This window comes from Cucumis melo, chromosome 10, assembly GCF_025177605.1.
Source record: "Cucumis melo cultivar AY chromosome 10, USDA_Cmelo_AY_1.0, whole genome shotgun sequence".
Lineage (NCBI taxonomy): Eukaryota > Viridiplantae > Streptophyta > Magnoliopsida > Cucurbitales > Cucurbitaceae > Cucumis > Cucumis melo.
Genome location: NC_066866.1, coordinates 3,284,672 through 3,311,178, shown reverse-complemented (window position 1 = coordinate 3,311,178; position 26,507 = coordinate 3,284,672). Strand labels below are relative to the sequence as shown.

The 26,507-nt window shown below is 29.7% G+C and overlaps 3 protein-coding genes across 3 annotated transcripts; 1 reads left to right on the top strand and 2 right to left on the bottom strand.

Annotated features, from left to right (window-relative positions):
* Positions 1-17: 17 nt before the first annotated feature.
* LOC103489026 (transcription factor PAR2) lies at positions 18-496 on the bottom strand. Its single transcript, XM_008448014.3, has one exon. The coding sequence runs from the start codon at positions 353-355 to the stop codon at positions 197-199; it is 159 nt and encodes a 52-aa protein (XP_008446236.2). The 5' UTR covers positions 356-496; the 3' UTR covers positions 18-196.
* Positions 497-9,719: 9,223 nt separating this feature from the next.
* On the bottom strand, positions 9,720-11,887 carry LOC103489025 (protein RICE SALT SENSITIVE 3-like). Its single transcript, XM_008448012.3, has 7 exons — positions 11,716-11,887; positions 11,558-11,608; positions 11,312-11,479; positions 11,121-11,229; positions 10,991-11,032; positions 10,706-10,762; positions 9,720-10,374 (listed from the first exon to the last, which is right to left on the bottom strand). Exons 1-7 carry the CDS (start codon positions 11,850-11,852, stop codon positions 9,838-9,840), a joined length of 1,101 nt encoding a protein of 366 aa, XP_008446234.1. The 5' UTR covers positions 11,853-11,887; the 3' UTR covers positions 9,720-9,837.
* An 11,603-nt stretch (positions 11,888-23,490) lies between these two features.
* Positions 23,491-26,507, top strand: LOC103489028 (WAT1-related protein At1g70260). Its single transcript, XM_008448016.2, has 7 exons — positions 23,491-23,881; positions 23,973-24,041; positions 24,830-24,946; positions 25,034-25,283; positions 25,395-25,553; positions 25,663-25,814; positions 26,129-26,507. The coding sequence occupies exons 1-7, from the start codon at positions 23,670-23,672 to the stop codon at positions 26,295-26,297; spliced, it is 1,128 nt and encodes a 375-aa protein (XP_008446238.1). The 5' UTR covers positions 23,491-23,669; the 3' UTR covers positions 26,298-26,507.

The window sequence follows — 26,507 nt, the reverse complement described above, 5'->3', positions numbered from 1 at the left end:
CACACAAAACATATAGATATTTAATAATAATGTGTATGTATGTCATATAGAGGTGGCCAAAAAAGCCAATTAATTTTTCTCTTCTTCTTTTTTTCTGGATACAAGACTTAAAAAAAAACATAAAAAATTATAAAAAGAAGGAAAAAAAAATTAAAAGAAAAAGGAAAAAAAATAATAATAATAGAGATTTATATCACTAATTAGAAAGTGTAGGGTCATAAATCTTGGAAAGTGCTTGTAAAACATGAACTTGAGACCTCAATTGCATTATATAATCCGCCGTTTTCAAGAACAACCGGTCCGGTTTCAGCCTCCGTCCTCCGGGGATCAGCCGCTGCAGCTTTCTCATCTTCATATGGACGGAACCACCACCACCCCCCGCCGCCGCCGTGCCGTCCCCCGCGCCTCCCTCTCCTCTGCCACCTCACCTTTCCAATTCCGTTGCTCTCACAAATACTATAATATCGTTCCATTTTCAATTAAAATAATTAAGGAGATCAGAAAATGATGTAACAAAAATTTATAAAAGAATAAAGGTAATTAAGAAAAGTGTTGGGAGAAAATACAGAGAGAGAGAGAGAGAGAGAGAGAGAGAGAGAGATACAAAATGGGGAATTTTTGGAAAGAGGAAGAGATGGGGTTTGTTCAAGTGTCCCTCTTCCTTTTGAGTTGTATTTATATATATAGTGAGAGAGATTATTACACAACCATGTGAGGTAGCATATAGCCTTTCAATGAATTCATACAAATATATATAAATTCCTTTACACCAAAGTTTTTTTTCTCTCTTTTCATATACATATATAATGGTGTATTTTAGCACTACCCATTTATTTGTGGACATAAATCTTTTGATGGATTATTAAGTTTATAGTTTTTGAAAAAAAATATAGCTAAGCTCGCATGTTCACACCAATTATTTTCTTCCTTTTAAATGACTCAAAAATTGAATTAAAATTCGATTATTCATGATACTTGTTTTATTATATTTAATTAGATGGTAACCTCCGACTTCTAAATATAAAAGATTAGATCAATATACTAATAAATCAAACTCATTTTAAACAATTTATCATTTGGATCTTCTACTGAATTTTCTTAAAATTATATAGGATATCATATATGTTTTTCATTTAAATTTAGTTGAAACTAACATAGGTTTTTGAATATATATATATATATATATATATATGTCTATATATGGATGGATATAAGAAAGGGTTGTTAGTTAATTAGGGTAAGGTTTGGATAATCGAAGTTGTACTAAAAATAGATATAGTTTTGGTAATTGGAATAATAAAATAAAGAAATAAATGGAGAGAGAGAGAGAGAGAGAGAGAGAGAGAGAGAGAGAGAGAAAGAAGTGTAAGAAAATTTGTCGTTATTGTGGTGAAGAAGGGGTGGGACCAAATTGAACGACCCACACACGTGTCTGACAGCTAGGTTCGGGTGCCCACGCCAACGCCAGCCATTCACTTATCCTTCTGTCCTCGTAGTCCCCGAATCCCTTCTCTCTCTCTCCCCACACGTGTTCGGATACGATCTCTCCTTTCATCCAACGATCTTCCAAATTCCACAATAACAAATTTCAATATGTGGGACCCAGGGAGAGTGCTTCAGGAGTTGGCTCCGCTTGGCTTCGCTTGGCTCGTTGGGGCGCACATGCTCTGGCCCGGTAACATACCCAACCTATGTTATCTTCCAGCCAGCTTTCTTGGATCAAATCCTCTTCCCCTTGGCCCATCCCCTCCCCCACCTCTAATTTTTCCAAACCCCCTCACTTTTCCCTTTTTGCTTTTACACCCCCCCCCCCCCCCCCCCCCCCCCCATTTCTATTTTCCATTCTACATATATATATATATAAACTTGATTGTTTCTCTGTCTACCTCCATCTTTTTTAGCCCAATAGCATATGACAACAATTTTTCACTTTTCAAGCAAGTTAATTTCTTTTCTTTTTTTTTTTTTTTTAAATTTTGGTGTGACAAATGAAAAAATTCTACACATATGTGTATTATTCTTATGTCATGTCATTCTCAATTGTGCTACTAGGGAAGATTGATAACATTCACTTGAGGTTGTTGTTAGAAACCATTACGGTTAGATTGTGGCTTCAGTGGAGAAATTTAGTAAGCTCAATACTCTAGTGAAATGTTCCGAGTCAATAGCTTTGAGGAATGGTCTAATTCGATCAAATATATTTGAATATATTTAGGACTCACTTATGTCTTTGATTTCAAGGATTATTAACTTCAACCTATAATAATTACTGAAGGCCTTATGGAAACCCTGCATTATTAGAAGTAAAATGACATTGCTCACTTATTGATAAAGCATGTACGAACCATTTCTTCATTTGTTAGTTTGATAGAAAAGATTCCAATTTGGGTCTATAATCTGCATTAAAAGTAGTAACGTGATGAATTTGTGTTTTCTACCTAAAAATCATTATAGTTAATTAATAATTTGTATGTGTGGTTTTAAAGAGTATATATATATATTTGTTCATATGATAGTGATTTAGTTATATTTAATTGAATAAAAAATGATAGTGTAGTAGTGCAAAAGAATGTTGTTTGAATCTTGGGGAATCACAAGGTCGTCCTTTTGTTTTGAGATATAGTGTAATATATGATCTAATAATTGCTATTTTTAGTAGAGGATGGTCAAAGGTAATGAGATAATGGAGAGGGGAACACAATTAGATGCTTCTTCAATTCTCTTTATTATTCAAAGATTATATATTACATATTGGCATATGCATATATATATATATATTATACTTTTTATTTGTATATTTAAAAGAAAAGAAAAGAAAAGAAGAGAAAATGTGTTGCATCAACCCATGTTCCCATGTCCCGATTTGGCAATCAAACATTCTAATGATTTACATGTAAATTATGAATAACTCTAAAACCCATTATTATATATTATTCATTATCCTAATAGGTGTGTGTGTGTGTGTGTGTGTATATCTTTCATTATGATTCTGCTACACGTTTGCCAGATGTTTATGTGTATGAACACTTTTTCTCTTAGAGTCACATCGCCAACTTATCTTAATTATTTTCGCTTAATATTATATATATATATATATTTCAAAACACTTCATTTATGCTATCAATGTGTGAGATTCAATTCATAGATTCTTTATCCCTTCCTCCAATTCTTTTCCCTCCTCTTAAATGATTCAACCCATCCATCCATCCATCCACCATTCATATTTCATATGTATATTAATTCAGAATATCATTATCGTAGTTGAGAAGACTATTGAAGCTATTTAAACTTCAATTTTTAAGACAATTGACTTGTATCGGGAATAGAAATTTTGATATACTTTATAAATATATACTTTCGTTTATTTCAGTTAAATTTTCGACATTTAAGAACATGTAGAATTGTTAGAGCGTATAACAATATTTTGAAAGAATTACAAATATAACAAAATATTTATTATTGGTGACAAATCCCATGAATGATAGACGTACTTCTATCGTTGATATGATCTATCAAAGTTAAATAATTAACTTTGAAAACCAAATATAAATTTTATCATCTATGCATGATCTTTTACTATGTTGTATTTATAAATGTTTTAAGCCCGATTTCTATATTGACAACTATCTCTATATATAATGCAAATAATTTCTTGAGAATATCTAATCCGAATTTAATTAGTGAGTTGTAGTAATAGATGTTTATATCAACACATTTATAGGTTTTTGTTGTACATATATGACATGACATTAGGTGTGTACAATTTATTGAGGCCTTACATCTAGATTTCATTTTATCTTTATATTTGTACTTTTTAAAAAAAGCAAAAATGTTCTTATAAAAAATATAGATAATTTATGTTATACATTTTATAAGACAACGCATCATCATATGCATAACAATGAATTTCACATAATTGATGATATGTCGCATTTTATAATGATTTCTCCATCCACACATTAGAAGAGATTTTTTGTTTTTTAATTCCCAAATATCAACTTGAAGATATTATAACCCAAATTTTGATATCTCTACCAATCATTTGGGATTTGTTTCTTCACAAAATGTATATATATACATATATATCTATATATATATAACTGGAACACTCAATTTTAAATTTAGGAAGGAAACTTTCAATCAATCCATTACATTGATAACATACTAAGAAAACAACTACGATTGATCTATATATATATGTATTTATTTTATTAAGTACAATAATTTAGGGGTTCGAAAATTCAAACCTCACATCTTTATAATGGAAGGTCATACCAATTACTGTTAAGCTAAGTTCGCTTTGACAACAAGTAATATATTATTCTTATGAATTTACATCAAAACATAACAGTTTCATTCATTTTACCCACGTTGTCCAGTAGCAACTACATATACTTAAATCATTAATCAATTTATTGATTAAATTACGAAAATGCAAGATTTTGATGGTATAATTACTTCCGATACATAAAACATACCCAAAAACAAAATGGGTGAAAAGAAAAGTGAGTTATATGAAGTGGGTATAAGGTATCATGATATCTTAGGGTCTTTTCATAGTAGAATTCACAACATGCTCCATCAAAATGGTACAATCTAATTTTTGTTGATTGGATATTCCAATATTTTGAATAAAGTAGTCGTTTAGGTTTTATGAACTCCAACAAACTCATACTACATATATGAATATATAGAATGTCAATATTGGTTGAGGATGAAATAGTATTATTTGTAATTTTTATTTTAAATACGAGATTATCAACAAATTTAAGTATAGAGAGGATAAGGGAAAAGAGGGAAATGAACATTGGGGGGATATGATGAGAAGGACAAGGGGAAAACCAAGGCATGTGAAGAAGGATGATAAAGACCATTCAAAACAGATCCATTCAACAAAAAAATCAGAAATAAAAACAAGACACATTTTCACATTAATTATTATTCACGTCGTGGAGTCATTTCCATGATTATAATTATGCATGCACACACTAGGGAGGTATTAAACTTTCGAAAAGGACATCTTTTATGTTATTTACGTCAAAGCGAATATGTGTTTACGACTAAGAGATTCTATACTTTGAATTTTTTGAGCAAACTTTAATTTTATATGATTTGATCCTAACCGTATTTAAGTATATTGGAAATATATGCACTCTTAATTCAATTTTTGCTAAATTTATCTATTAATTTCTCAACTAATTAATTAAAATTTCTCAATATTTTGACGGAAAATTTCTCAATATTTTTGAATATGTTCTTTTTTTGCGCTCCGACCCTAACATTATATAGTTGCATCGACCAAATTGCACCAAAGAATCTTTGTTTTTTGAGTTTTTTGATAGGTGCACTATTAGATTATCAAAGAGAATTATCTAGAGAGTTAAGAAATGTAAAAGGCGAAACACCTTTGAGGTGGGACCAAAACTAATTTGTTTGAGTTTTTTTGCAAATAACACACCAATTTAGATTAAGAATGCAATGGAGAAGCATTCGGTATATAATTTAAGAAGATAAAAGTGTCAGACGATGGAGAATTAAGACATATTTGGAATTAAAAAACGTTCATTTGTAATTGAAATATTTATAGAGTTTGAAGGATGAATGTTGTTGAAGCGATGTGTGGTTGGTTGGTGTTTGGTAGGATTGGGGTTTGGGCTCCTTAATGTGGTGGGAACCTAATGCACATGGTTGCTCATTCTCACTTATGCCATACATTTTTTCTTACACTTGTGGTCTCTCCAAGAAATCAAGAGATTTCAATTGCCCATGCTCCACGGATGAGCAAAATCGATTCAATCGATTTCAATTGGTTGGTTTTGATGCTTACGCTTATATATTTGATTGACTGGTTTTGTTATGGATAGCTTTTGGAGATTCTGTCTCAAGATTTCTCTTCTTTATCGGTCAGAGAGTATTTAATATGAGCTCACAATTAATTTTCGTTTTTTTCTTATGGAGAATATTTTCTTTCGTTGAAGGTATTTTTTTCAAGGATGCTTTGATGAGCTACATATTATGTCTTCTGTTTCAATTTAGGGTTAACCCTTTTGAAATGAGATGAGTATGTGTGGTAAGAGTTTCGAGTTTTAAATTTCCTAATTAATCTCAATTATATGTATCTTAATTGAATTTATGATCCATATTTTTTAGAGTGATTATAAAAATGTTAAAATCATTAAAAAAACATACTTTTAATTATTTTAATGACACAACACCTACATTTTCATGTGTGAAAACTAAATATAGAACTATTTTTTTTAGTGATTAAAGACTTGTATCATAGTGTATTAGTGATAGACTTCTATCAATGATACACTAGAATACAAGTCTATCACTATCATTAATAGAAAATGATAGACATGTAATTCTGCAAGAAGATGAAGTCATATCAGAATAATAATAAAAGGAACATGTAATTCTTTTAACCTAAAAGCATGAAATCGACAAAAAATATTCTACAAAGATTCAAACTGAAAAATTATTAAAATTAGAGAAAACAACTAAAATCAAAGATTACAAACAGAAAAACTAAAATAAGAGGAAACAACTAAAAAGAAAGATCAAATCTAAAATCTTTAAAAAATATCTGATTACATACCAAATGATTTAATGAAAGTAGGAGAAAATAGACAATAAGATGACGATTGGTTGGAGGTAGAAGAAAGTGTGGTTGGAGGCGGAAGAAGGCGTGGTTGGAGGCGGAAGAAGGCGTGGTTGGAGGCGGAAAAAGGCGTGGTTGGAGGCAAAAGAAGGCGTCTGGAGGCGGAAGAAGGCGTCGTTGGAGGCAGAAGAATGCATCGTTGGAGGCGGAAGAAGGTGTTCTTAACGTGGAGAATGGTAAAGATGAAAAAGGAAGAAAATCTGAAGAATATATTTGAGAAGGGAGAAAATCACGCAGAAGGGAAATGGAGGAGGAGAAAGTCGCGCCAATATCTTTTTAAAACAAGGGCAATATTGGAATATATTTTAAAAAAATAAAAAAACTGCTATATTTGCAAATTGCTTAATAAACCGACATATACTTAATATTTTATACCAAAATGGTTATACATTATAAAATCTCTACATTTTTTTGATCATTTCAAAATGTTTGAAAAGAGTGATTTAAAATTGGGTCTATATGCCATAAGTCATGTGTCCATTTGGTTAGCTATTGGTTAGCCCAACAAAGAGCCCATTTAAAAGCTGATCAAATTGGGCCATTTTGGTGACAAATGAAAAGGCCTTACCAATTGGGATGCCCAAACCCACATGACTCGAATTGAAAAGGACACGAGAGTTGCAAATGTCTCCAAAAAGGACCTTATAGTGGTTAACTAATATACACACCTCCTTGCCTAAACCACTTTTTCTGTATGAAATTTATGAACATCAACTAAAATTCTCATTTTTTTTTCTTCACAAAGATATTCTGTTTTTGATGTTCAAACAAATAACATGTCCGAACGAGAACTAATAGTAATTTATAAAAATAACTTCCATATAAAATGGCATAAATCCTAAAGGTGAGCTCAAGTACTACAATCTTCTATCTTCACAATTATTTAATTTTAGTTCGTTTGTATTTATATAGTTTTTAACACTGTAAATTATGATGCCTTTAGTAATTAGACATGGATTATTGCTCATAGAAAAACAGATATTAGTGTTTTGGAGAACACGTGTAAGGGTATATAGAAAAAGATTATTCATTAGTGGTAAGGTGTGAGTTTGAAACTTTAACGTTCTTTGGTTAGCCGTGACACATTTCACATATAAATTTAAAGTCATTTTGAAAGTTGGGTGAAGTATTCTCCTACAGCTACGTTGTTAAAAAATCTAGAAACAAAGAGAAATATATATCAACATTGGAGAAAGAATATACCATCCTCTTGGCTACTATGTCTAAATTGTCAAATCAAATATCTTAGGTATGTTCTTTAGGGAAGACCCATCCTTTCTGTGTATGTTATCACATACGTCAAGAAAGTATCTCTTTTTTCTTTTTTTTTTTAATGAAAAAAATGAAAAATTATACTTAATTTTCACTAAATTTGAAATATTGACAAAATTACTTTTGAGTTTTGTGTTGATAATTAAAGAGCTACTCCACTCCCATGAAATTGAGAAAAGTAAATTCTACGTTGAGTACTTGAAGTTTGTTTGTCATATTAAGCTAAACATATTTAAAATGTGTCATCTTAATCAAGATATTTGAATACATGGCCTATTGATCCATACCATAGTATTCTTTTTGCAAAAAATAAAAAACAACATATACTTGAAGCTTTTTGTTTAATTTAACAATAATATGAATGAGGAAATTCAAACCATATATATCAATTATCGAAAAAAATCAGGTTAGCAAATAAAAGAAAGAAAGAAAACCAAATGAATCACATTTTCACAGCTTTACAATTAGTTAAATTATTAACTCACGTGCAATGCAAAATGCAAAATTGTTTCATTTTATGGAAACCGAAACCCATGATCTTATGTCACACTCACCAAGAACACTTAAGTATCAAGATAAATTAAAATTGACAAACAAGTGATCTATAAGAAATTAAATATACTATGATATACTTCAACCTTTGAGGCAATTAATTTGACAAAGAAATCACAGTTAAAGATGCGTGGAACACACTCGATAGCCAATGGAACATAAGATTCAGAAGAGAGCTAAACGATAGAGAAAGAAGCAAATGGGCAAAAATTTTAGAGATTCTTCCTACTCCGAGATATAATAGAGGTTCAAGCAAGCCTACCTGGACCCCAGACAGCAAAAACTCCTTTTCCATTGCATCTGCAAAAGTCTTGATCTCTCGGCAGCTGGATCAATCTTCAGGGGACCCTCGATCCAAAATTCTTGAGATTATATGGAAGTCCACCATTCCAATGAAAATCAAATTTTTCATGTGGTGTCTGATACAAAGAAGAATAAATACGATGGAGGTTGTTCAACAAAGAATGCCCAATATTTCCCTCCAACCCAACTGGTGTGTTCTCTGTAAGAAGGATAGTGAATCAGGAACCCACCTCTTTCTCCGTTGCGAAGCTGTGAAGCCATTATGGTCCTTTCTCCAGAATGCTTTCAGCTTGGTTCTCAGCACCGATGATCTGGAGGAGGTGTTCTCCTTCTTCCGGTCACCAAATTGCTTCAGCCCGAAACGCAAGGTCGTGTTTTGTGGAATCATAGCCTTATTTTGGGAAATTTGGTGTGAAAGAAATATTAGAATTTTTGGATCCCCTAGCTCTCATAAAACAACTGCCAATATGTGGGAGGATTGTAAAATCCTTATAGGCAATTGGTGCAGTAGGGACTCTTACTTTAAAAATTATTCGGCTGCTACAATTGCTTTAAATCTTAGCAACTTCTGCAATTAACTCTTGGGCTTTTCTCTAGCCCTTCATTAATAAATTTGTGTGTCTAGAGTGGTCTTAGGTTCATCCCTAAGTCCTATCTAGCGGTTTCCTTTCAAAAAAAAAAAAAAAAAAAAACGTTGAATAAGAAACTAATATAAAAAGAGATTAGTAGATCCATCCAAACAGCCTCAAAGGTTGAAGTATATCATAGTATATTTAATTTATTATGTTATATCAAAACATACTGAGTTTAAAATTAAGATTTGATGACTCAAGACATTATGATAAACATAAAGAAACATCAGTCATTTAAAAGAAACATGTTAGTCAGAATCAAACACATTTTGAGTAAAAGTAAAGAATGGAAAAAGAAATTAGTAAGATGAGTTAACTTTCTAATTAATGGTGATCATTAATATCCTGAAAATGATATAGAGCAGATAGTGTCACAAAAAGAGAAGCAAAAAAGAAAAAAAAAACGAAAAAGGATCACTAAAATCCATGATTATTATGGGAAGAGGTGGTAGTTATATCACAATCATGATAACGATGGAGAAGTTGAGTATAAGCCACCTGATCATCCTCATCATCATCATTCATCTCTACTTTTGCTACTTTTTCCATTGCCAAAAGCTCCAAAGTCTTTTGAGCTGAACTCTCCGACTCATGTTGATGTTGATATTGATAATGCGGACGTATTATTCCTGCCTCTGCTCCAGTAGTACTCGCCGGTACAACCGATGGTAGCTTTGCTAAAAGCGCTTCTAGACTGCTCATTGATGGCGTTATTCTTAGTTGTTGGTTCAAATTGTTGTATACTAAACTCTCTACAGAACCTCCCAGACCGCTCCCTTCAAACCGCCCCATCTCTGGGTTCTCGTACGCCATTGTCGTCATACCTACCCCGCCCTCCGTGAATGACGAAGGAATTGATGAGTATAGAGGGTGGGGCAATAGAACCCCTGGGATGCTTTCAATGTAGCAAAATTTCTTCCGTAACTGTACTACCAAGTTTAAGTCTTCTGTCATCTATATTATAAAAAATTCTACCGTAAGAAAAATGAACATATACAAATTTACATAGTTCGTTAATACATCAGATAGATTTATGAACGAAAGGAAAGAAGTAGAGTCATCGTATAACTAGAGGCCACGATAGAATTCAAGAGTTTATATATATATAGCATATATCTCTAAACCCTAAAAAAACCATAAATAATATAAATGCATATATACAACTTAACAAGATCCGGTGTTTGAAGTGATAGATATTCCGACAATATCTTGTATATTGTTAAGATGTAATTTTTCTAAGATAAGAAATTAATTGAACATGAAGTGATGGGCATAGAGAGATAACCTTCTGAACAGCTCCCAATTGGACGACGCCTTCTTTGACTGCGATCAAAGCTATGGTCTGAAAATTTTACATATATAAACAATCAATCTAAACATAATAACGACTTGATTAGTACATATAATATAGTACTTGTACATGTAACGCTCATGTCTGTTGGGAAAAGAAAAACATTTTAACCTATGATATGATATATATATATATATTGCAGGTATATATTTGACCTATTTTTGCACTGAAAAAAGGAAAATGTGAATTAGTTTTAGTATAATAATAATGATTTGGAACCTTTATGCCTGACTGAAACTGGGCTTCCCAAGTCCTAGGATGCTGCAAAACAAAATTAAACACACCATAATGATAGTTACAATATTTAATGTGTGCATGAATTTATGTAATAAATTGCTTGCTTGCTTACAGAGTCGGTGGAATTATGCCATGTGGGTAAAAATTTAATGTCTTGATTATCATTGGTTTCTTTATAAATCCACTTATGACTTCGATCTGCAGCAACTTTCCCAATCAATCTGCTTATAATTAATTAAAACAAAATTAAATTCATGATCAAAGTTAATTAGGATTTTTATATAAAAAGTATATAGTAATTACCCTTCTCCATAATTATAGATCTCATGTGACATCTTGAAGAAAAGCTCCGGCTGTAAACCCCGACATGGCTGTAATCCATACCCCGGAAAGTCGCCGCCGGAACCCTCCATGTCGTCGGAAGATGCTGACGCAGCAAAATTACAAAAACCATCTTCCCACACCAAAATCCTTACCCAAAAAAAAAAAAAAAATTCTAATTTTGTGCAATTCATTTTAAAAAATCATAAAATTAAACAAAAAATATACCAATTCCTCCAGTTTCCTCTGGACCTATCAAAAGCACCTTGATTTTCCCATCTGATGGAAAAGAAAAGAAAATTAATCGAAGGGGAAAGAAAAATGAAAGTGAAATTAAAAAGAAGAAGAAGAAGAAGAAGAAGAAGAAGATATATATATATATATACTTAGGAGGTGGGTAATTGCGAGGGAGAATACGCCAAAAAACAGCATAAACCCAATGAGAATTATGATGAATACATAAACTTCTAAGAGTGTGTTGAAGAAGATGAGTTGTGGCTAGCAAACTAAGACGTTGTTCCATTGACGATGATCTTAAAATTAAAAAAGAATAATTATAATTTTCAGTAGAGAAAAATGAGGAGTGTTGAAAGAATATATAAAGGGGAAGGGGAAATATTAATTAAATAAATAAAAAAAGGGTCCTACGGTTTCAGTACTTGTTCCCCACTTAAAAACCCTTCAATCACAATATATAAACTTTTATTATTCTATATTTTTTCTTAAATTGTGTTCTTTACTATATATCATTGTCAGGTTAGGCTTATAATTGTATATATATTTATATATTATTTTTCTCATTCTTTCTTTTCTACAATTACATTACTCCATTATTATGGAGGAAGAATAATACTCAATCCTTATTCGTCAATAGATATCTTCTCCAATTCATCATTATGTTTTCTTTTCACAACTATAAGAGACACGAATGTAAATAGAAATGGATCTATTAAGGGGTCTAGATCACGTGATTTTCAAATAATGATGTTATATATATGTGTGTGTATGATTTTGCATTAACTATACAAAAATGTGCAGTTTTATTTTAGATAAATCATTAATGTAATCTGGTCATGATCAAGTATGTTATATAGGTGTTGTTTATTTTTTATATATTTTGGAAATGTTATGTATCTTCATGTTGTAATTAGGAACAAGAGTCATTACACTCGGTGATTGAACTCACTCGTACCTTGCATTAATTTTGTCACACAATGAATTCTTGTGAATGAAAATTATATTATATCATTTATTTATACTTCTTCATCTACATGAGATTTTTTTCTTAAAAACTTAACAACGATGACAACTTATGATTGAATACTTGGGTGTGCTATCACACAATTCAAAACAAACCTAGATATTTTTTATAAGTAATACTCATATATTGTGTATCATTTATATATATTTATATCATTTATATAAATTTATGTATGTATAAAATAAATAAAATAACTTTCCATGATTGCACTCACAGTCTGACACTAAAGGTCCAAAGAAAGTTTAATGGCAGTCTCTGTTATTGCTCTCTTTGACCAACTTTTTTTTTTTTTCTGTTCATTTTAACTTAGCTCTTCCTTCAATTACTATTACCATAATTTCATTTTCTCAGTTCAAAGTAAGAAGGAGTGTTAGTGTTTGGAAATGTGATCAAATTCGATTATGGTTATATAAGTAAGGAAAACAGTATATATAATATATGAGCAACGATGATATCTTAGAGGTGAGATTTGGCAAAAGCCTAGTAAATTTTATATAAAGTATAGATATATAATATAACATATTATTTTTTTAAAATCAACATTCAACCCATAAACACCCCAAGATACCAAAAACAAGAACAAATTACAACACCACATGGAATAACACAAAGGTTTGAAAAGAATAATATCTCTCTCAAAACAAAGCGTTATTACTATTTATTACGATCTCCATTGGGGTTGTAATAATATTAATGGTATGAAGGTACAAAGAGTTGAATTTGTAGACATAAATGTCAGTACTGATGGAAACAAAATGCAGTTTTGATGAGGATGATGATCTTGTCCAAAAATATACATATATACATATTATATTAGAAGAGCAATTGTCTCTCAAAATATACATTAAAAAAAATTATATATAAGCTCTATACACCATAAAACTAATTTTAAATTGTTCCAATTACAAACAGCTTAAGACTGATGTGTTAAGTTAAATTCCCTTTCGTATTTTCTTGTTTGAGAGTGGAGAAAAAGGTATTGATAGTTACTTTAACAGAGAGGTGAGTAATTTGTGCGTGGGCTGTAGATTCTCAGGTAAACTCTTATATTCTTTTAGTTTTATTATTTTGTTTTGATTTCTGAATTGTTTTTCTTTTTCGTATTTAGAAATGGGCGGTTCTTCCCAAACAGAGATAAAATTTTAAAAAGAATTTAATTTAGTGGTGGACACAAAACATTAATTTTGTTGTTGGGGTACATAGTTGAAACAAAAAACAGAGACATAAACTGAGAGGGTGGAATGGGAAAAGGAAGAATTTTTAGGTATGGGGGAAGAAAAAAGGCCAATGGGTCAAAGATTTTATGTATATATAATATATACATTATTATCAAACTGATCATCAAAACTTTGAATATATCATCTCATCCATTCTTATCTCTTACATTAAAAGTACTGAAAAATTTAAAAATAAAAAATAAAAAAATAAAAACACTGTTCCTCTCCCATACTTCTGTCCCCATATTTTGTTTTCTGGGTATAATTGTGAGGGTAGTTTTGGTAATTTTTACAAGATTAGGGTAAAAAAAAAAGCTTGTTTTTTAGCAAGACACAAACTGGCAAAAGAAGCAGGCTTTTTTTACAGTTAGGGTTGCTTACAACTACTAAGAGTTGGTAAAAATTTGTTACTGCAGGTTGGAATTAAAGGAATTGAGATGTTGATATATCTTTTTTTTGTTGGGGCATTTGATATTGGGAAGAGCTTGTTGTATATATATATACAATACACACTCTCTCTGCAGATAACCTTTTGTTCTTCTCAGTAAAAAACAAAGCCAAACTTCAAGTTTTTATTTGTTTTATATAATTAGGTTCTTCTCTTGGTTTTTCTTTGTTAACACATGAATTAATGGTTATATTAAAATTATGGCTGAGTCTTATATATATTACATTGTAATCAAATACAAATTATATAATTGTTGAGAAGAACGGTGTGGATTTAGTTTTGTTGAAAAGAGAAAGTTGGTAAGCTCCCATTATTTAATTATTCGTAGAATAATAAATCGTTACTTCAATTTATACCATATTACTAGAGAAGTGTAGTATTATTATTATTATTACTACTACTACTACATGGTGTCAAACCAAACAACTTCCCTCTAAAAAACAAACAATTCTTCAAATGGATGTTTTTCCCTCAAGAAAATTGTCTTGTGAGTCCTCAAATTTAAGAATAAGAATATTTGATCGGTTTTTAAAACTTAGGATATATTTGGAATATTTTTTTAATGTTTAATTTAAAAAATAAACATATAAAAGTTTGAGTCACTTTAAATAATACATGTTTGAGAGGAAAGTGTATATATGATTTAAAAATTTGAACAAATATTTAAAAATATTAAATTATCGATAATACAATTTTCTTTTTTATATAGCACGTCTACTTAATCATTTTATTATTCCTTCTTAATACAAATTGGAAGTGGATGATTTAGATCTAAATTCTTTTGGTTCTTAGTATATGTATATACGAATTGAGGTATATAAACTCGTGATAGCTCAAACACTAATTTACTTTACTTCATAACAAAATTTTCTAGAGTCACGGTTGATTGTCAAAAATTATTATGAATTAAAACTACAACACACCACCAAAACTAAGCCTTAGTTCTGAATTTTTTTGGAATAGGTGTATTTACCTTTTGAATTTTTAAAATATACCCTTTTAATCCTTGGATTATTAAGATTAAGTTCAAAATGTCCTTTTATTATCTCTTAAATAATCAGATGACATTTTAAAGTGGAAAAATAAGTTTAAAAATTAATTAAAATTTCTAATTTAAAAATAATAAAAAGAAACTATATATTACTTAAATTTATTTTTAAAAATTTAACAATAAAAACGGTTATAATATTCTTAAAAACTAAAAAATAGATTTTGAAAACTTAAAGATGAGAGCAGGAGTACGCAATTTCTGCTTATTTTTCTCTTATATATAACACAAAAACCTTTGTGGATTATTGAAGACATGGTAGCAACCACCAGGTAGTAAATAAATTGAAGGACATAATAGAGAGGGTAAATAATTAATGGGTAAAAAGAGAAGACAAAATGGGAAAATTGCTTTGATATTTGTGTCAAATAATGCTATACCTATACATTTATTTTTTTTAATTTATTCTACTTTTACGTATGTTATTGTAACTTTTAAAGTACTATATATATATATATATATTAAAATTTTTGGAAGGTGGAAATAATAGTGATAGTATATATGCATGTGCAAAGTTAAGAGCTGGACACCAATGAACCAAAAACTTAGGTAGCCCTCACTATTACCATGCAAAATTATCAGCCTTTCAAAAGAGAGATATTAAAAGAAAAGAAACAAATTAAAGTTCATATTGAAAGAAAAAAGTTGATTGTGATGGATTGGAGTTTTTGAATGTGGTAAAGAAAAGAAAAAAAAAAGAAAGAAAGAAAAATCAAATGCCTAAAAAGGGCTCTGTCATCATATTTTGAGTTGAAAAAGACTTCTCAATTTCTCCATTCTATTGTCCCTCTCTTTCCCTCCCTCTTTCTTAACATTGAAAAAATAACCCTAATCAACATAACAAACAAACAAAGTAACTATAAAGGAGTTTGGTGTGTAGAGAAGATTTGTGTGTATACAGAAATACCCTATCTATATATATACACATATATTTTTGTATTGCTGTTATTATTATTATTATATGTTTCTTGAATTTATAAAACTTTTCGATCGTTTCTTCACGTGGCTAAATTGTTGACTCATCTTATCATACCCACCCTAAAATAGGCATATTTGAATCATATAGCAACTAGCTTGTTCAAAATATCGCTCACAATTATTTTTACATCTCTTGTTTTTACTCGTCTCTAAGTTTCGACTTGTGAGATATTGATCCGAATGGTTTAAAACTAACCTCAAATTATTAGTTATATTTTATTTAATATTTTTTAGGTAACTTTTTTGTCTTTTCATGACATAGTTAGTAGAGGCATAGCTAGCTAGGTTTATCACATTTTAATACGTGATACCTAATTAGATGTGTCATTAGGGTTTTCACTAGCTAGGTTTATCACATTTTAATACGTGATACCTAATTAGATGTGTCATTAGGGTTTCATTGACTATAGGCTATCTAAAGCCTTCTTGTTAGGTTTGTTTGATAGATGAATTGAATTTTGACTTTTGAGCTTCTTCTTTCAAATTTAACTAAAATAGTTTCTTGAATTTTGTCATTCATGTGTTTAATTCATACAAAAAGTATTTGAAAGTTGATCATCTCATTTGATGGGAGTGTATGTGTGTGTGTTTTTAATTTGATGTATATATGTGAGTGTGGAGAAAGTAATTGGGGGATGTGGGAAAGGGATTTGTTGATGATGTTGGAAGCTTTAGTGAACAGTGGTTTGATAGTGACACCATTATTATTATTATAATTATAAATATTATTATTAAAGTTGTTAATATATTATAAGGTTGCAAGAGAGAGAGCATAGGGAGATGGAATTGGCATCTTCAGCGCCAGCTCTCTGTATAGCTTCAGGACAACTTGACTGTGTTTCGTGGGACACCATCCCTCTCATAGAGTGTCACATTGACACTACCCTATCTTATATTTTATTTTATCGATTGCATTATAGTTCATTTCATGTTTCAAAAACAAAATTAACGACAAAGTACTTGGATTCAGGTACGGTGTTAAATAATAGCTCTATCTACAGAAAAATATGTTTAGATTATCGTTTTGAGTTTTTCAACACTCTACTCTAAAACTACAACAGTCTAAAATTTGATCTCATAAAACTCTATCACTTAGTATGCTCTAAAATGGTCTATATCAAAAATATTAATAACGATTATAAACGGATGGCTACAATAATCAATTTAACGCTACAAAGCTCTCTCTTATACTTACTTTAATGTTTATGCCAAAACCCCACATATATATTTTCTTTTTTCTTTTCAATTTGTATGATCAAATCCCCCAATTATATACATACATTCACTATCAGAACACTGTTTCTTAATTCTTTCTTTTTCTTCCCTACAATTTAAAGTGGGAATCTTTAACTTTTTCGATCTCATCCCAAAATTCAACCCCATAGAACCGTATACACCCCTCTTATCAAACTGCACTTTAATTATTATTCTCTCAATAAAATGGTATGGATAATAAAAGTGAATGTGATAATTTTGTTGGGAAAAATTAAACCACAGCATGAATTAAAAAAAAAAATGTTACGGGCACGGAGCGAAAACCAAATGTGAAAAATTATTACAACGATATAGAAATCTCTTTCTGCCCCAATAACAACTAATACACGAAACTTAAAGTGCTTCAAATTGTAATGTTTGTAACTCTTCACTTTCTTCGATTTTTTCAAATGTTAGACAATTATATTTTTAGTTGATGGTCATTTTTTTCTAAGGTGTTCAGATCATCGTACGCTTTTTTTTTTTTTGTTGCACTACAAACATATGATAGAATTCAGCCTATATAATCTTATAGCTTCTACATAATCGGCATATACTCATTTTTTTCAAATTTTACCATTTAAAACTAACTAAACATTTCTCTGTCTTTCTATTATATATATATAGTTTTTCAACTAGATTCGAGTGAGAATGGTAGATTTTTTGGAAGTTTTGTGTATTGTAATTTTTTAAAAAAAATTTAACAAGATAAAAGGGATTGGAATGCTCAAAGATATTTCAACTAAATTAACGCACCCTCTTCTTCGTCTAAGACCAAAAGCAATGTGTATTAGAGAGAAAATTTGTGTATTGTTTAATGCTGATCTTCTGCCAAAATCTTCTCTCTTGCAGTAGTTGGGTTGGACCTAATGAAAATTTGAAGGCCCATTTTTCTTATTTCTTCATCTTATTATTTTTAAAATTTAAAAAAAAAAAAAAGGAAGAAGAATTGGTAAAGGAGGATGTGAAATTATAGTGAATGGTTTTTTGCTGTCTTCTCCACACAGAAGAAACATTAGAAATTGGAATCCAGTGTTAGGGCACTATCAAATGGAGAGCCCACCACATCAAACAGTATAAATTAATCATTTAACCAAAAGATAAAAAAAAAAAAAACCATAAGGCCTTCTTCCCAGACCCCCCCTTACCACCCCCACATTCAAATTTTCCATATACTACTTTTTTCTTTTCTTTTCTTTTTTTGTCTCCATAGAATTATTAAAGCTCTAATTTACTATTACACTATTGATACAAAATTTTGGAAGAGGGTGTCATATACTTATAAGGAAAGTTTAAAATTTGAATGAATATATAATTAACCACAAATTGGTATTAACTTTATGGGTTTAGCTTCAATTTCTGTTTTTCAAACCCATCTGAAAGTTCAATTAACTTTAAAGAGGTTGTTCTTTAAAAAATATATATATATATATATATATGTAAAATTTTGGAACTTTGTTGTTTCAACAAATTTAATTTGTGTTATCTGATTAATATCACATCTCAATGACTCAATTTGTTTTCCCCTTTAATTAACATGTGCATCGAATTTATATAGTTTGAAGCATAAATTCTCAAGCCTCTTTTAGAGCTACATGCATGAAATAAAAGAAAAACAAAAGCTTATTGGATAAAGTGAAAATTGGCCCAGATACATATACACACACATACATAATATATTTTGAGGATCTGGGCTATTCATGTCTCCTAAGATGCCCCAACAAAACCAATATTCTCTATACCTTAAAGAAAAAGAAAACGAAAACGAAATTTTGTGAGTTAAATATATATATATATATATATATATATATATATATATATATATATATATATATATATATATATATATATATAATCCAACAAGAAACAGATGATGGTGTGTGATTTCTCTGTTAAGAAATGAAAGCTCTTAAAAATTATTGAACCGACAAACATATACTATAATGTTTGACATGATGATGTCAAAATATACACCAATTATACAACTTAATTAAAAAGAAGTGGTTTTTCATTTTTGTATGATTATAATTACCCACTTTAGCAAAACTAAAATGAACATCATTGCTAAGACATGGCCTGCATATCCCTTACTTTTCCCTTTTCTTAAAATTCGAAAATTTGAAAATGTCTATCGTTTGACCTATATATATATATATATATATATTTCATTGTTTCCTTCAAATTCTTTTTTTTTAAAAAAAAATAAATAGAACGGAAAGTAGAAGCTGGCTGAGGCATTATGTGTGAAGTAAAATGCTGAAATAGTAATGAACATTGACATTATATTATAATTATAAAGTATAGTTTGAAATTAAAAGGGTTGGCTTTTTTGCTCGATATCGATTATATATTATATATAATATAATTTGGTTTACATTATGTAATAAATAAATAAGCATATATATGAAGAAAAATGTAGATAAGGGTCAGAAATTAGGATGGAAGGCACGATGAAGAGTCGGAGTTTATGATGTGGGGATTAGTTCATGACGCCAAAGTGCACGGCCAACGCCATGGCGGGGCCGACGGCCGGCCACTTAGGGTCAACTTGTTGCTACCTTTCAACTCATCTTATAATTTCATTCCACCCCCACTTAATAATGATAATAATCATTAATAATAATCCATTTCATTTCTATATAACAATTACATAAACGTGACAACTATTTGAAATTTTGAAAACATATCTTCATTCCTTTTTTTTTTCCTTAAAAAAGTGTTTACTAATTAAATCTTCTTTACGTATATGTTTGTATACACACAAACAGTACAAATGCGTTCATGCATGTATGTAAATGTGTGTGTTTATTCATATATAGTTGATGGTGGAGAATGTTTCTCTTCTTGTGTGTCCTTATTATTAGGAGCGGTGGTACTAATTGTAGCAATTAAGTTTAAAGTATTAACAAAATTTAGTACAATGTAAAAATATTATTAAATATATAACAAAATTTTAGATTCTACATCAAAATTATAAGTCTTTAAGATTATTGTAAGAATTTTACATTGATGAATTTATAATAGAGGAAAACTATATTTCTAATGGTATGAAGTCTAAAACAAAAAACAATGTCATTACGATTTTCTTCACAAGAAACAAAAGGTAGACAATTAGTAGTAGGTGTACCACAAACACAATTTTATAAAATATGAAATGTAGGTGCCAAAAAGTTGCATGCAAACAAGAATAGGTTAGAGAGGAAATATTTAAATATTTTTAATAAAAGCCTATTACGAATAAATTTTATTTATATTAGCAATATAAGTCTTTAAGATTATTGTTATACTCTTAATTATTTAACAAAAGTGATAGACATCGTAATTACGTACATTTTAAAAGGTGATATTGATAATTACATTTTTTATAATGAAAAAGGAAATTGAAAAAAAGTTAGCTAGAACAAGGTGAATTCAAACTTCAAGAAAAAGAATTCAAACTTTTAAATATAATGAATGCTTCAAAATGAAATTTTTAGAGAAATTAATTAAAAAGGATATGTGCATATAAGTATACTTCAATTATGTAGTGTGAGATTGTACGTATCACATAGCTTTTATCCAACATTTGGAAAGAAGAAGCAATAAAATGTGGTTGATTGTGAAGTGGTTTTGCTTATTGTAGATAATGATGATTGACAATAATAATACTAATAAAAAAGCAATAAAATAAATATATGATAAGAGAGACATAAAAGCCACCGACCCTTTTACGAGTTCAAGTCCTTCCAAAATTATTTTAATAAACCCTCTCTCTGTTTTTAAATTAGAAAACATAGTTATATGATCATTTAGGTTATCCTAATTAAATTAAACTTTTAATACTATTCTCATCTCTTTTTTTTTTCTTTCTTTTAAATAATAATAATACTATTCTCATATTCTCGTCTATCTACTCTTCTTTCCCTTTTAATTTAATTTAGTTTTTATATTTTCAATTTTGATTTATGTGTTAAAATAATTATATTTTTAATATATATATATATATAGAGTCAAATAATTATATATAATGTTTATAAATACTTTTTGTATATGACCACCTATTGGAATTTATGCTAATTGACCTGTTTTATGCTGCCCTTTGGGACTTTTTTTTCTTTTTGGGATTGTAGATGAAATGGTAAAAAAAAATTGGATGTCATTAAGTAAAAGATGTTTGACCTATGTTTGTTTTGTATGAATATTTTAGACATGTACGTGAGAATATTAGTTTTTTATAAATGTGTTTTGTTTTTATAAATGTATTTGTTTCGTAGGATTTTTATTTAAAAGATTATTTAAATTTACTTAGGGTTCAAAAATGACTATTTATTGATTTAGAATTAATTTAATACAATTTAGATTTATATAATATGTTTATTTTTAAAATAATATAGTATATGATTTTATACGTTATTTTTCTCAACAAAATCATACATTATACTATTTTAAGAGTTGTATGAAAGAAACATTAAGTAAAATTAAAATTTAAATATCACACTTAAAGCAATATAACTTAGAGATATATATGGTAGACAATATTTATTTTTAATTACATATATGGAAAAGAAATAAAAGAATTAAAAAGGAAAATTTGGAAAACTCATGTTTCAAGATGCTAGGCGTCCAAAATTTTCGAGATATCCTTCGTAGAAGCATCTTGTGAATCATCAGATGTCATGTATTGCAAAACAAACTAAGTAACGATATGTATTTCCCTACCATCTTGTTTGCCACGAAGTTAATTATATGGCTAAATATATATGACGACATGACTTTTGAAATTTATGGATGAATAGGAACAATCGAGTTTTTGGAATCACAAAGTAAAAGTGACAAAAAAATCAGGTTCATATATATATATATATATATAGAACAATCTAGCTAGTGAATAATCCTAAATTACTTTCTTTTGGGCATCCATCTAAATCTAAGCTTTTCACCAACAAATGATTCTTCTACCTCACCTAATGCTTTTCACATAACTCTCCAATAATGTATCCTTTTAATTTCTTCCAAAAAATAAAAAATGTTTAGAATTAAAAACCAAACCTCTTGGAAGTAATGAAAAACACTAATTTTTTTTTATAATTTTAATATATGAAAATTACATTAAAAAATATTAAAAATGTTTTAAAGTGATTATGAATCTAATAAAAAAAATGATTTTGATGAAGTTCGACGTTTAATCTCTATCGTGATTTTATTTGAAGGGGTTAAATAAAGAAATTATACACCAATAAATTAATCCGAGTTTAGATTTTATTATAGATCATAGAAAAATTTAACGTAATAAAAATTAATATTTAACTATGGTTAAAAATTTTGAAGTAAATGTTACTTATTAAAACAAATGTGATGAATGAAATTGCAACGTAGGGGGAATCTCTATACACAAAAGTTGGAAAATCAATTCCATCAACTTCACTTCATCTTACTAAAATAAAACTAAATTATTAACAAACTATAAATTAAAGGGAAAAAAATTGTTAAAACTTCTTAACCATATTTAAAATAACCCAACGAAATAGTATTTAAAGGTATGGAAAGTATTGAAGAAGCCTAATATCGGGGGGTAGTGACGTAATTCCAAAGGACCAATGAAAAGATATTTATAAGTTTGAAAGTGGGGCCAAATTAAACGTCGGCCACGCAAATATTAGGCCGAATAATTTCCATCCTCCCTATGCAAAGCTGATTTGTCATCTTCTCTTTATTCTTTACATTAATTTATTTTTTATTTTAACCCTAACCCAAGGAAAAAGAAAACAAAACTTTATGATAAAAATTTAAATTATAATGACCCCTTGACGTCTGGTGGTCTAATGTTTTACACAAAAAACAAAGACTAAAATTTTAATAGTTTAATTATATATATTTATATATATATATTTAAAAAGACATGTATATATCTAGTCAGCTTTTTTTGCCTCACGTCAGCCTTTAAAATAATTACTCAAAAATTCGAGCCGCTGCTTCTCTTTTCTCAAGTAGCTGCACGATGGGTTGAAAGGTTACCCTTTGTTAGTTCCTTTTGATTTTTGTGGTGCATAAATATGACACACTTATTTTCTTATTTTTCCCACAAATTTTGTTTGAACTTTTCTTTTTTGCAATAGGTTGAGAGAAAGAGAAAATTGAAATTAAAATAGAAGAAAATGATAATGGAAGTAAAGGGAGGAAGAATATTGGAAATGGTGGTTCCATTTTTAGCTATGGTCACCATGGAAGGTTGCACAATTGCATTAACAATATTGGCTAAAACTGCCATTACTTATGGAATGTCTACTTTTGTTTTTGTTGTTTATACAAATGCTGTTGCTTCCGTCATTCTTCTTCCTTATTCCTTCATCTTTCATTACAATCAAAGGTGATCAATTATTCCCTCTTTATCTCTCTATTTATAAATTTCACTTAAAGTTTAAAACTTTACCTTCTTTTTTAATTTAAACTTTTTGCAGATTGGAATTTCAACAATCTTTGTTTTCCTTTCCTCTTCTCCTTCGAGTTTTCCTCTTGGGTTTAACTGGGTTCGTACTCTTTCTCTCTATTTTTCTCTCTATATCTTCACTCCAAGTAGCTTAAGGAAAGATAAAGTATTTAGGAGACAGGTAGAGTAATGTCGTAATTGACGATGTTCTGATATCGTTGGATTTATATGAGAGATGTATTCAGGGTTGCACCCATTTGTTTTGCAACTCAGCCTGATGGTTAATTGTTGGAGTCGTTTGATTTTGTTATCTGGGTACTTGACAAAGAATTAAATCTTGTTGTTTGGCTTTAAGTTTAGAAACCTCGTTATATGTAGACCTTCTAATAACTTATTCTCTCTGCGTTCATTGGTATAGCAAACATATTGTCATTGAATCATGTACAATTTTTTTTTTATCGATTTCCTTTCTGTTTACGTTTTTCTTGTTGATTTTATAACAACGGTTCAACATCACTATTCATTCTTCTTTTTAAAAATTTTCATTTTTTTTCTAACTTTTGTCATGTGGTTGGAGTTGAACTGAATAATAATAATAATAATAATAAACAAGTGGAATTTATGATCGACGTAAGTATTACTCATAAAAAGATAATAATCTTAATTAGTTTAGTTGGGCTTGATCCTTTTACTGTTTGACAAAGACAAGGCCCGGATCATTAAATTGTCTTTGACTTCTAAGCTCAATACAAGAATTTACTTATTTTAATAGTTTGGAGAGGTGAAAATTTGGTATAAATCAATTATATTACACACCAATACATTATAACATTTACTGATATGACATGAAGAGATTAAAAAATGATTTTGATTGTTTGGACTTTGTAGGATATGTATATCTCAAAACCTAGCCTTTTTGGGCCTAAGTTACAGCTCTCCAATTGTTGTCTGTGCAATGGGTCTTATGCTTCCATCCATTTCCTTCCTACTATCGATCCTTCTCGGGTAATTATCTATATGATTTCGAGCATAGTTCCTCTGACCTAACATGTATGATTGAAAAGAGAAAATAAAAAGTATTTGATATTTCAGGAAGACAAAAATAGAGTGGGAGAATCCCAACTTCATAACAAAAGTAGTTGGGACAGTTATTTCGGTTATAGGAGCAACATGCGAAGAACTTTACCTAGGCCCAACTGTACGGCAACATCCATCTTCTTCTACACATTTACAATTTAAACAGAAGCTTTTGGTGTTTACTTCAACCACAGATCGTTGGATTTTTGGTGGCCTTTTATTAGCAGCTGCTACATTATGTGTCTCTATATGGAACATTATTCAGGTTAACAACAATAATAATAATATTCTTTTTCATTATTTTTATACACAATAACCCATGTGTGTGTGTGTGTTTTTAACATATATATACTCTTTTTCTTTTTTGTTTGATTAGTTGGGAGTTGTAAAACAATACTCGCAAGTGATGAAAGTTGGCTCATTTTATAGTATAGTGGGCACATTTATGTCAGCAATTGTGGCTTACTTTGTTGTCAATGATTCAAGTGCATGGACAATCAAATCTAGCTTCGATCTCTATCTCATCATTGCAACTGTAAGAACTAAAACTAAGGAATTAATTGATGTTGATGATATTGATATGATAAATTTGTTGTTACGTAAGTAGAAACCAGACCGTTGATTTTAGGTGAAAATCTTTGCAGGGAACTTTTAGCGGTTTGATTCGAAATCGAGTGCAAATATGGTGCATGCAAAAGAAAGGGCCACATTATGTGCCCATGTTTAAGCCTTTTGGTATTCTGTTTGCTACCTTCTTTGGTGCCACCTTCTTTGGCGACACTTTTCACTACGGAAGGTACAGTTTTTATTATTTCTAGGTTGAAAAATACTTGATTGCGTCCTCTGTTACATAATCTTTTTTTCTCACAATGAAAGGCACGTACAACTATCATAATTATTAGGTTGAAAAATACTATCAAGGCTGCATCATTTTTCCTCTTTTTTTGTATTACAGTCTAGTCGTCCAACTATAGTTTTTCACATGTAATACCAAAAGATAAAAAATGTAACTCAGAATGCACTTTCTAATCGATTGAAGTGATTTTTTTTTTCTGCCTTTGTGCTGATGGAAGTGAGATTTTTTTTGTTTTGTTTGGTATGATTGGGCAGTGTGATGGCAGCATTTATAGCTGGAATGGGGTATTTAACAGTAATGTGGGGGCAAGTTAACGAAGATCGTGGAGTAGGAAAAGACAAAGATGTTGACGACAAGAATAATGATGATTCCTTGTCTTCAGCTAAAGTTCCACTTCTTGATGATGAAGAATCAAATGTGTAAAAACTTGAAATATCTAAGAAATTATGATCAGAAAACCACTGTTTTTGAATGAAATTCTGATCAAGTGTTAGAATCTTTCAATCTTTGGAGTTGAGAGAGCAACTGTGTATATTGTCATTGTCCTGTGTTTTAGTTAAATGGGATCCTTCCTTTGTTTTATGAATATGTAACGCTATATGATCGTTTCGTATATATTGTGTCCTTCATCCC

Bases quoted from the DNA above. Each gene is read 5' to 3' on its own strand.
- LOC103489025 (XM_008448012.3), bottom strand. From the start codon at position 11,852: ATGGAACAACGTCTTAGTTTGCTAGCCACAACTCATCTTCTTCAACAC. The intron at 11,609-11,715 runs GTATATATATAT...CTTTTCCATCAG, and splicing joins CGCAATTACCCACCTCCTAA to ATGGGAAAATCAAGGTGCTT. The intron at 10,375-10,705 runs GTTATCTCTCTA...TTTATAATATAG, and splicing joins AATTGGGAGCTGTTCAGAAG to ATGACAGAAGACTTAAACTT.
- LOC103489028 (XM_008448016.2), top strand. From the start codon at position 23,670: ATGATAATGGAAGTAAAGGGAGGAAGAATATTGGAAATGGTGGTTCCA. The intron at 24,947-25,033 runs GTAATTATCTAT...TTGATATTTCAG, and splicing joins CTACTATCGATCCTTCTCGG to GAAGACAAAAATAGAGTGGG. The intron at 25,815-26,128 runs GTACAGTTTTTA...ATGATTGGGCAG, and splicing joins GACACTTTTCACTACGGAAG to TGTGATGGCAGCATTTATAG.
- LOC103489026 (XM_008448014.3), bottom strand. From the start codon at position 355: ATGAAGATGAGAAAGCTGCAGCGGCTGATCCCCGGAGGACGGAGGCTG.